Here is a 12,473-nt window from a genome sequence, read left to right as displayed (position 1 = left end):
TTTCCAAAATGGGATCACATGTGGAGGAGCTCCAATGTTTAGGGCACACAGGGGCTCTCCAAACGTGACATGGTGTCCGCTAGCGATTGGAGCTAATTTTTCATTCAAAAGTAAAATGGTGCTCCTTCCCTTCCGAGCCCTGCCGTGTGCACAAACAGTGGTTTGTGACCACATATAAGGTATCGGCGTACTCAGGAGCAATTGCCCAACACATTTTAGGATCCATTTTATCCTGTTGCCCATGTGAAAATGAAAAAATTGAGGATAAAAGAAATTTTTTGTGAAAAAAAAGTACTTTTTCATTTTTACGGATCAATTTGTGAAGCACCTGGGGGTTCAAAGTGCTCACTATGCATCTAGATGAGCTCCTTGGGGGGTCTAGTTTCCAAAATGGGGTCAGTTGTGGGGGAGTTCCAATGTTTAGGCACACAGGGGCTCTCCAAACGTGACATGGTGTCCGCTAAAGATTGGAGCCAATTTTTCATTCAAAAAGTCAAATGGCGCTCCTTCCCTTCCGAGCCCTGTCGTGCGCCCAAATAGTGGTTCCCCCCCACATATGGGGTATCGGCGTACTCAGGACAAATTGTGAAATAACTTTTGGTGTCCAGTTTCTCTTTTTACCCTTGGGAAAATAAAAGAATTGTTGCTAAAAGATCATTTTTGTGACTAAAAAGTTAAATGTTCATTTTTTCCTTCCATGTTGCTTCTGCTGATGTGAAGCCCCTGAAGGGTTAATAAACTTCTTGAATGTGGTTTTGAGTACCTTGAGGGGTGCAGTTTTTAGAATGGTGTCACTTTTGGGTATTTTCAGCCATATAGACCCCTCAAACTGACTTCAAATGTGAGGTGGTCCCTAAAAAAAATGGTTTTGTAAATTTCATTGTAAAAATGAGAAATTGCTGGTCAAATTTTAACCCTTATAACTTCCTAGCAAAAAAAAAATTTTGTTTACAAAATTGTGCTGATGTAAAGTAGACATGTGGGTAATGTTATTTATTAACTATTTTGTGTCACATAACTCTCTTGTTTAACAGAATAAAAATTCTAAATTTCAAAATTTTCAAAATTTTAGCCAAATTTGCATTTTTTTCACAAATAAACGCAAAAATTATCGACCTAAATATACCACTAACATGAAGTCCAATATGTCATGAAAAAACAATCTCAGAACCGCTAGGATCCGTTGAAGCGTTCCTGAGTTATTACCTCATAAAGGGACACTGGTCAGAATTGCAAAAAACGGCCAGGTCATTAAGGTCAAAATAGGCTGGGTCATGAAGGGGTTAAAAGGGTTAAATTACAATGCCAGATGATATCTGTAGACATGTATGACACTGGTTTTGAAAGAAGATGACATCTTCTAATATTGATCAAAATTTAAAATTATAACAAAAATTGTTACATGCTGATGCTGCCTGTGCAACACAGCTGCCTGGTATGGTTCAGTTCTTGAGTCTGCTCCATACATGAAAACCTGAAATGCACAGAACATGTACTGCAGATGTTGGGAAGGGATTAAAAACAAATAGGAGTAAAGTACTGTATATAAAAAAAATCCACATAAATTATAACAATACAATAAATAATGACGCCACCATGACCCTAACTATGTAGATTACAACATACAATATTTACTTTCAATTGAAATTTGTCCACCACCTAAATAAGTAAAATCAGTCAGTAAACTATGAAATATGTATCAATGTTGAGGTCAGTTCAATGACTACATAAACTCACACAAATCTCATTTCTGTCCATTTATCTCCTTGTAGTTCCCTTGTAGAAGAGCAGAAAGCTCTAAAATGTGTTGTATCCAACATGACTTGTCTTCTGAATCTTTTACAACTAATTGTTCTAAGACCCCATTTAAGCTGTCTTTTGTTTCTTGGCTTTGGGGAAGAATCTGCAATGGTCTATCACAGCATGGTTGGTTCACGTGGCCGCAGGATAAAATACTGTTAGGGCTTGTCTCTTTGTGCAGAATATCTTTTTGTCCTTCAACTTTCAAATGAGTGAAAAGATTTGACAGCGTTTGACTATAGGTTTGCAACTGGAGATCCAGCTTCTGGTTTTTAAGCCTTTCCTCTTCCACCCGCTGCCGTAGACCTCCATTATCTTGATTTAGTTCAGCCAGCTAAATCAGAAAAAGAAAATATGAATGTTATGCATAAGTCAATTCAGTAAATATGAACGATTGGTTTAACACAATTCATTGAAAAAAAACAAGATTCATCATCGTTTAGAAATGAGGTCCACTGGCACCACTCAACTTTTCTTTAAGTCTTTATAACAAGGAAAACATTTTTAGCAGTTGTACGGTCTATATGGGGTCATTTGCTTAAGTCTGAAATCACACATACATCTTTCAATATTTTAGATCAAACACTGGAGAAGATAGAAAAGAGAGTAGTTTCAGTCATTTTTAAATATTTTTCTTTCTTGTTGCATTTACTCCTTGCTTTTGTCTGGAATACAACAAAAACTGTAACTGTTTCATCATAACAATGTCAGCAATATAACACCAACATTTAATAGCTTGGAGGTCTATATACCTCTATCTACAGTGTCTTTAAGCGTGTTTTTATGACAAAAGAATATCTTCTTGCTCCAGTGGAAGACCTGCTGCACTGAACAATATGTGTGGGAATAATTTGAAGAACATGACATGAGTTCAAGATGTTGATTTGGCTCCAAACTCCAGAGATCTCAATTTGATCAAGCCTCTGTGGTCCAACCCAAGTCCAATCCATGCCAAGTCCTCACCTCACAAAGTAAAAGACTGTGAAATCTTCTATTTCAGGTACATACATGAAGTAAAACAGTAATCTCCAGGATTAAAATCCAACGCCATTCGACTTTGCGGTCTTAATCTTGGCTTCATGAATTTACATAACTAAAGAGTATTTTTCATCAAATTTTCCGTGTTATACTTGACACATGATGAAATAGTGTCTCAGTGGAATTAAACTTTTTTTTTGCCTCTCTGTTGCAGAGATGTTAGAAAATATTTGACAACTAATAAGTTAACTTTAGTTATTTCCAAGTGAGTATTATTACATAGTTTTCTGTTATGGACCTGGTGGTTAGGAGCACCTGGAATGACCTGATGAGTAAACTCAAATCGGGACTAGCTCTGGGGAAGTGGGAACTCTGCTGACCGCAAACCCTACTCCTATCACACACACTAGAAATAGCCGTGGAGCGTGTCATGATCTCAATGGCAAGAGAACATAGCATAAGCATATATAGGAACTAGCTCTTGGAAGATGGGAACTGAGCTGACCATGAACTAAACCTAACGCACAACTAGCAGTGGCCGGGTAGCATGCCTACGTTGATTCTAGATGCCCAGCCCAGCCGGAGGACTAAATAAAGCTAGCAGAGGAAAATATTAGTCCTAGCTCACCTCTAGAGAAATACCCCGAAAGGAGACAGAGGCCCCCCACATGTATTGGCGGTGAGTTGAGATGAAATAACAAACGTAGTATGAAAATAGGTTTAGCAAATTTGAGGTCCACTTACTACATAGCAGAAGACAGAAAGGACACTTTCATGGTCAGCTGAAAACCCTATCAAAAACACCATCCAGAAATTACTTTAAAACTCTGGCATTAACTCATAACACCAGAGTGGCAATTCCCGTTCACAAGAGCTTTCCAGACACAGTAACGAAACTACAGCTGTGAACTGGAACAAAATGCAAAAACAAACATGGACAAGAGTCCAACTTATCTAGTTGTTGTCTAGGAGCAGGAACAAGCACAGAGAGGCTTCTGATAACATTGTTGACCGGCAAGCAACTAACAGAGCAGCAAGGTTATATAGCGACTCCCACATCTTGATGGGAACAGGTGAACAGAGAAGATGAAGACACCAGTTCAATTCCACCAGTAGCCACCGGGGGAGCCCAGAATCCAAATTCACAACAGTACCCCCCCCCCAAGGAGGGGGCACCGAACCCTCACCAGAACCACCAGGGCGATCAGGATGGGCCCTATGAAAGGCACGAACCAGATCGGAGGCATGAACATCAGATGCATTCACCCAAGAATTATCCTCCTGGCCGTATCCCTTCCACTTGACCAGATACTGGAGTCTCCGTCTGGAAACACGAGAGTCCAAGATTTTCTCCACAACGTACTCCAACTCACCCTCAACCAACACCGGAGCAGGAGGCTCAACGGAAGGCACAACCGGTACCTCATACCTGCGCAATAATGACCGATGAAAAACGTTATGAATAGAAAAGGATGCAGGGAGGTCCAAACGGAAGGAAACAGGGTTAAGAATCTCCAATATCTTATACGGGCCGATAAACCGAGGCTTAAACTTAGGAGAAGAGACCCTCATAGGGACAAAACGAGAAGACAACCACACCAAATCCCCAACAGAAAGCCGAGGACCAACACGACGGTGACGGTTGGCAAAAAGCTGAGTCTTCTCCTGGGACAACCTCAAATTGTCCACCACCTGCCCCCAGATCTGATGCAATCTCTCCACCACAGCATCCACTCCAGGACAATCCGAAGATTCCACCTGACCAGAGGAAAATCGAGGATGAAACCCCGAATTACAGAAAAACGGGGACACCAAAGTGGCAGAGCTGGCCCGATTATTGAGAGCGAACTCCGCCAATGGCAAAAAAGCAACCCAATCATCCTGGTCAGCAGACACAAAACACCTCAGATATGTCTCCAGGGTCTGATTAATCCGCTCGGTCTGGCCATTCGTCTGAGGATGGAAAGCGGACGAAAAAGATAAATCTATGCCCATCCTAGCACAGAATGCCCGCCAAAATCTAGACACGAATTGGGTCCCTCTGTCAGAAACGATATTCTCAGGAATACCATGCAAACGAACAACATTTTGAAAAAACAGAGGAACCAACTCGGAAGAAGAAGGTAACTTGGGCAGAGGAACCAAATGGACCATCTTAGAAAAACGGTCACACACCACCCAGATGACAGACATCTTCTGAGAAACAGGCAGATCTGAAATAAAATCCATCGAGATGTGCGTCCAAGGCCTCTTAGGAATAGGCAAGGGCAACAATAATCCACTAGCCCGAGAACAACAAGGCTTGGCCCGAGCACAAACGTCACAAGACTGCACAAAGCCTCGCACATCTCGTGACAGGGAAGGCCACCAGAAGGACCTTGCCACCAAATCCCTGGTACCAAAAATGCCAGGATGACCTGCCAACGCAGAAGAATGAACCTCAGAGATGACTCTATTGGTCCAATCATCAGGAACAAACAGTTTATCAGGTGGGCAACGATCAGGTCTCTCCGCCTGAAACTCCTGCAAGGCCCGCCGCAGGTCTGGAGAAACGGCTGACAATACCACTCCATCCTTAAGGATACCTGTGGGCTCAGAGTTACCAGGCGAGTCAGGCTCAAAACTCCTAGAAAGGGCATCCGCCTTAACATTCTTAGAACCCGGTAGGTATGACACCACAAAATTAAACCGAGAGAAAAATAATGACCAGCGCGCCTGTCTAGGATTCAGGCGCCTGGCGGTCTCAAGATAAATCAAATTTTTGTGGTCAGTCAATACCACCACCTGATGTCTGGCCCCCTCAAGCCAATGGCGCCACTTCTCAAAAGCCCACTTCATGGCCAAAAGCTCCCGATTCCCAACATCATAATTCCGCTCAGCGGGCGAAAATTTACGGGAAAAGAAGGCACAAGGCCTCATCACGGAGCAGTCAGAACTTCTCTGCGACAACACTGCCCCAGCTCCGATCTCAGAAGCGTCGACCTCAACCTGAAAAGGTAGAGCAACATCAGGCTGACGCAACACAGGGGCAGAGGAAAAACGGCGCTTAAGCTCCCGAAAGGCCTCCACAGCATCAGGGGACCAATCAGCAACATCAGCACCCTTCTTAGTCAAATCGGTCAATGGCTTAGCAATATCCGAAAAACCAGCAATAAATCGACGATAAAAGTTAGCAAAGCCCAAAAATTTCTGAAGACTCTTAAGAGAAGAGGGCTGCGTCCAATCACAAATAGCTTGAACCTTGACAGGATCCATTTCAATGGAAGAGGGGGAAAAAATATATCCCAAAAAGGAAATCCTCTGTACCCCAAAAACACACTTCGAACCCTTCACACACAAAGAATTAGACCGCAAAACCTGAAAAACCCTCCTGACTTGCTGGACATGAGAGTCCCAGTCATCCGAAAAAATCAGAATATCATCCAGATACACAATCATAAATTTATCCAAATAATCGCGAAAAATATCATGCATAAAGGACTGGAAAACTGACGGAGCATTAGAAAGACCAAAAGGCATCACTAAATACTCAAAGTGGCCCTCGGGCGTATTAAATGCGGTTTTCCACTCATCCCCCTGCCTGATTCGCACCAAATTATACGCCCCACGAAGGTCAATCTTAGAGAACCACTTGGCCCCCTTTATGCGAGCAAACAAATCAGTCAGCAACGGCAATGGGTATTGATATTTAACAGTGATTTTATTCAAAAGCCGATAATCAATACATGGTCTCAAAGAGCCGTCTGTTTTTGACACAAAGAAAAAACCGGCTCCTAAGGGAGATGACGATGGACGAATATGTCCCTTTTCCAAGGACTCCTTTATATATTCTCGCATAGCAGCATGTTCAGGCACAGACAGATTAAATAAACGACCCTTTGGGTATTTACTACCCGGGATTAAATCTATGGCACAATCGCACTCTCGGTGCGGAGGTAACGAACCAAGCTTGGATTCTTCAAAGACGTCACGATAGTCAGACAGGAACTCAGGAATTTCAGAGGGAATGGATGATGAAATGGAAACCACAGGTACATCCCCATGAGCCCCCTTACATCCCCAGCTCAACACAGACATAGCTCTCCAGTCGAGGACTGGGTTGTGAGATTGCAGCCAAGGCAATCCTAGCACCAAATCATCATGTAGATTATACAGCACCAGAAAGCGAATAATCTCCTGGTGATCCGGATTAATACGCATAGTTACTTGTGTCCAGCATTGTGGTTTATTATTAGCCAATGGGGTGGAGTCAATCCCCTTCAGAGGAATAGGAGTCTCCAAAGGCTCTAAATCATACCCACAGCGTTTGGCAAAGGACCAATCCATAAGACTCAAAGCGGCGCCAGAGTCGACATAGGCGTCCGTGGTAATAGATGACAAAGAGCAAATCAGGGTCACAGATAGAATAAATTTAGACGGTAAGGTGCAAATGGAAACAGATTTACCAAGCTTTTTAGTGCGCTTAGAGCATGCTGATATAACATGAGTAGAATCACCACAATAGAAACACAACCCATTTTCCCGTCTAAAATTCTGCCGCTCGCTTCGGGACAGAATTCTATCACACTGCATACTCTCTGGCGACTTCTCAGTGGACACCGCCAGATGGTGCACTGGTTTGCGCTCCCGCAAACGCCTATCGATCTGAATAGCCATTGTCATGGACTCATTCAGACCCGTAGGCACAGGGAACCCCACCATAACATCCTTAATGGCATCAGAGAGACCCTCTCTGAAAGTCGCCGCCAGGGCGCACTCATTCCACTGAGTAAGCACAGACCATTTACGGAATCTTTGGCAGTAAATTTCCGCTTCATCTTGCCCCTGAAATAGGGACATCAAAGTTTTTTCTGCCTGAAGCTCCAAATGAGGTTCGTCATAAAGCAACCCCAAGGCCAGAAAAAACGCATCCACATTGAGCAACGCAGGATCCCCTGGTGTCAATGAAAAAGCCCAGTCTTGAGGGTCGCCCCGGAGCAAGGAAATCACAATCCTGACCTGCTGTGCAGGGTCTCCGGCAGAGCGAGATTTCAGAGACAAAAATAATTTGCAATTATTTCGAAAATTCTGAAACCCGGATCTATTCCCCGAGAAAAATTCCGGCAAAGGAATTCTCGGCTCAGATACAGGTGCATGACAAACAAAATCTTGCAAATTTTGTACCTTCGTGGCGAGATTATTCAAACCTGCAGTTACACTCTGAAGATCCATTACAAACAGGTGGACACAGAGCCATTCAAGGGTTAAGAGGAGGTAAGAAGCAGCTAGACAGCAATTAAGGGCTAGGCAGCAAAACTCTGAGGGGAAAAAAAAAAAATTTCCCTTCAACACTTCTTTTTCTCCTGCTTCAGCCCAAACAATTAACACTTTGCGGGCCGGTCAAACTGTCATGATCTCAATGGCAAGAGAACATAGCATAAGCATATATAGGAACTAGCTCTTGGAAGATGGGAACTGAGCTGACCATGAACTAAACCTAACGCACAACTAGCAGTGGCCGGGTAGCATGCCTACGTTGATTCTAGATGCCCAGCCCAGCCGGAGGACTAAATAAAGCTAGCAGAGGAAAATATTAGTCCTAGCTCACCTCTAGAGAAATACCCCGAAAGGAGACAGAGGCCCCCCACATGTATTGGCGGTGAGTTGAGATGAAATAACAAACGTAGTATGAAAATAGGTTTAGCAAATTTGAGGTCCACTTACTACATAGCAGAAGACAGAAAGGACACTTTCATGGTCAGCTGAAAACCCTATCAAAAACACCATCCAGAAATTACTTTAAAACTCTGGCATTAACTCATAACACCAGAGTGGCAATTCCCGTTCACAAGAGCTTTCCAGACACAGTAACGAAACTACAGCTGTGAACTGGAACAAAATGCAAAAACAAACATGGACAAGAGTCCAACTTATCTAGTTGTTGTCTAGGAGCAGGAACAAGCACAGAGAGGCTTCTGATAACATTGTTGACCGGCAAGCAACTAACAGAGCAGCAAGGTTATATAGCGACTCCCACATCTTGATGGGAACAGGTGAACAGAGAAGATGAAGACACCAGTTCAATTCCACCAGTAGCCACCGGGGGAGCCCAGAATCCAAATTCACAACAGGAGCGTACCTAACTCTCCCTAGACGCCTCTTCACAGCCTAAGAGCTAACTACACCTAAAGATAGAAATAGAAGCCTTACCTTGCCTCAGAGAAATTCCCTAAAGGTAAAGGCAGACCCCCACATATATTGACTGTGAGTTAAGAGGAAAGTCACAAACACAGGAATGAAACAGGTTTTAGCAAAGGAGGCCAGATTTCACTAAATAGTCAGAGGATAGTAAAGGGAACTATGCGGTCAGCACAAAAGACTACAAAAATCCACGCAGAGTAAGCAAAAAGACTCCCCACACCGACTCACGGTGTGGAGGTGCCACTCTGCACCCCCAGAGCTTCCAGCTAGCAAGGGAATATCATGATAGCAAGCGGGACTAGAATTAGCAGTACTAAGAAATATATTCAGGAAGCAGTAACAACAAATGAACTAGCAAAGACTTAGCTTCTGCTGGAGTAGACAGGTCCTCAGAGAAGTCCAAGAGAGATCTGAACCAATACTGAACATTGACAACTGGCATGAAGTAACGATCTGAGTGGAGTTAAATAGGGAAGCCAGCATAGCAATAAATGAGAGCAGCTGATAAAGCCAACCTCAGTGACCAGCAGTTCCGCTCGAAGCCACCAGAGGGAGTCCAAGAGCAGAACTAACCAAAGTACCATTCATGACCACAGGAGGGAGTCCGAGAACGGAATTCACAACAGTACCCCCCCCCCTTGAGGAGGGGTCACCGAACCCTCACCAGGGCCCCCAGGCCGATCAGGACGAGCCAAATGAAAGGCACGAACTAAATCGGCAGCATGGACATCGGAGGCAACAACCCAGGAATTATCCTCCTGACCATAGCCCTTCCACTTAACCAGGTACTGAAGCTTCCGTCTCGAAATACGAGAATCCAAAATTTTTTCCACCACATACTCCAACTCCCCCTCAACCAACACCGGATCAGGAGGATCAACGGAGGGAACCATAGGCGCCACGTACCTCCGCAACAACGACCTATGGAACACATTATGGATGGCAAAAGAAGCTGGAAGGACCAAACGAACTAACACAGGGTTGAGAATTTCAGAAATCTTATAAGGACCAATGAAACGAGGCTTAAACTTAGGAGAAGAAACCTTCATAGGAACATAACGAGAAGACAACCAAACCAAATCCCCAACACGAAGTCAGGGACCAACACAACGACGGCGGTTAGCGAAACGTTGAGCCTTCTCCTGGGACAACGTCAGATTGTCCACTACGTGAGTCCAAATTTGCTGCAACCTGTCCACCACAGAATCCACACCAGGACAGTCAGATGGCTCAACCTGCCCCGAAGAAAAACGAGGATGAAAACCAGAATTGCAAAAAAAAGGCGAAACCAAAGTAGCCGAACTAGCCCGATTATTAAGGGTGAACTCAGCCAATGGCAAGAAGGTCACCCATTCATCCTGATCAGCAGAAACAAAGCATCTCAGATAGGTTTCCAAAGTCTGGATGGTTCGTTCGGTTTGGCCATTTGTTTGAGGATGGAAAGCCGAAGAAAAAGACAAATCAATGCCCATGTTAGCACAAAAGGACCGCCAAAACCTAGAGACAAACTGGGAACCTCTGTCCGACACAATGTTCTCCGGAATGCCATGCAAACGAACCACATGTTGAAAAAATAATGGCACCAAATCAGAGGAGGAAGGTAATTTAGGCAAGGGTACTAAATGGACCATCTTAGAAAAGCGATCACAAACCACCCAGATGACAGACATCCTTTGAGAGACAGGAAGATCTGAAATAAAATCCATGGAAACATGCGTCCAAGGCCTTTTCGGGACTGGCAAGGGCAAAAGCAACCCACTGGCACAAGAACAGCAGGGCTTAGCCCGAGCACAAGTCCCACAGGACTGCACAAAAGAACGCACATCCCGTGACAAGGAAGGCCACCAAAAGGACCTAGCCACCAAATCTCTGGTACCAAAAATCCCAGGATGACCAGCCAACACCGAGCAATGAACCTCAGAAATAACTCTGCTAGTCCATCTATCAGGGACAAACAATTTCTCCGCTGGACAACGGTCAGGTCTATCAGCCTGAAACTCCTGCAGCACCCGCCGCAAATCAGGGGAGATGGCAGACAGAATTACCCCCTCTTTGAGAATACCAGCCGGCTCAGGGACTCCCGGAGAATCAGGCACAAAACTCCTAGAAATGGCATCCGCCTTCACATTCTTAGAACCCGGAAGGTATGAGACCACAAAATCGAAACGGGAGAAAAACAGCGACCATCGAGCCTGTCTAGGATTCAACCACTTGGCAGACTCGAGATAAGTCAGATTCTTGTGATCCGTCAAGACCACCACGCGGTGCTTGGCTCCCTCAAGCCAATGTCGCCACTCCTCGAATGCCCACTTCATAGCTAGCAGCTCCCGATTGCCAACATCATAATTACGCTCAGCAGGTGAAAACTTTCTAGAAAAGAAGGCACATGGCTTCATCACAGAGCCATCAGAACTTCTTTGAGACAAAACAGCCCCTGCTCCAATCTCAGAAGCATCAACCTCGACCTGAAAAGGGAGCGAAACATCTGGCTGACGCAGCACAGGGGCCGAAGAAAAATGACGTTTCAGCTCCTGAAAAGCCTCAACGGCCGCCGAGGACCAATTCACCACATCAGCACCTTTCTTTGTCAAATCAGTCAAAGGTTTAACCACACTAGAAAAATTAGCGATGAAGCGACGGTAAAAATTAGCAAAGCCCAGGAATTTCTGGAGGCTCTTCACAGATGTAGGTTGAGTCCAATCATAAATGGCCTGAACTTTAACAGGATCCATCTCGATAGTAGAAGGGGAAAAAATGAAGCCCAAAAAGGAAACCTTCTGAACTCCGAAGAGACATTTAGACCCCTTCACAAACAAGGAATTAGCACGAAGGACCTGGAATATCATTCTGACCTGTTTAACATGAGACTCCCAATCATCCGAAAAGACCAAAATATCATCCAAATATATAATCATGAATCTATCCAGATACTTTCGGAAGATGTCATGCATAAAGGACTGAAACACAGATGGAGCATTTGAAAGCCCGAATGGCATTACCAGGTATTCAAAATGGCCCTCGGGTGTATTAAATGCTGTTTTCCATTCATCGCCCTGTTTAATACGCACAAGGTTATACGCCCCTCGAAGATCTATCTTGGTGAACCAACCAGCCCCCTTAATCCGAGCAAACAAATCAGACAGCAGAGGCAAAGGGTACTGAAATTTGACCGTGATTTTATTGAGAAGGCGGTAATCTATACAGGGTCTCAGAGAACCATCCTTCTTGGCCACAAAAAAGAACCCTGCTCCCAATGGCGATGAAGACGGGCGAATATGCCCTTTCTCCAAGGACTCCTTTATATAACTCCGCATAGCGGCGTGCTCTGGCACAGATAAATTGAAAAGTCGGCCCTTAGGAAACTTACTACCAGGAATCAAATTTATAGCACAATCACAATCCCTATGAGGGGGTAGGACACTGGATTTGGGCTCAGCAAATACATCCTGGTAATCCGACAGAAACTCAGGGACTTCAGAAGGAGTGGAAGCAGAAATTGACACCAACGGAACATC

General features: G+C 44.3%; 1 protein-coding gene across 2 annotated transcripts in view; it reads right to left on the bottom strand.

Annotated features, from left to right (window-relative positions):
- Window positions 1-615: 615 nt before the first annotated feature.
- The window catches only part of LOC143782813 (uncharacterized), a 634,917-nt gene continuing 623,059 nt past the window's right edge, over window positions 616-12,473 (bottom strand). For both annotated transcript variants that reach the window (XM_077270687.1, XM_077270689.1), the window contains exon 26: window positions 616-2,134. In XM_077270687.1, the coding sequence (XP_077126802.1) occupies window positions 1,745-2,134 (390 nt within the window). In that variant the 3' untranslated portion in view covers window positions 616-1,744. The remainder of the gene's footprint in view (window positions 2,135-12,473) is intronic.

The sequence above is a fragment of the Ranitomeya variabilis genome, chromosome 6, assembly GCF_051348905.1.
Source record: "Ranitomeya variabilis isolate aRanVar5 chromosome 6, aRanVar5.hap1, whole genome shotgun sequence".
NCBI classification, from domain to species: domain Eukaryota; kingdom Metazoa; phylum Chordata; class Amphibia; order Anura; family Dendrobatidae; genus Ranitomeya; species Ranitomeya variabilis.
The sequence above is the reverse complement of the archived record's forward strand: the minus strand, read 5'-3'. Positions and strand labels throughout refer to the sequence as shown.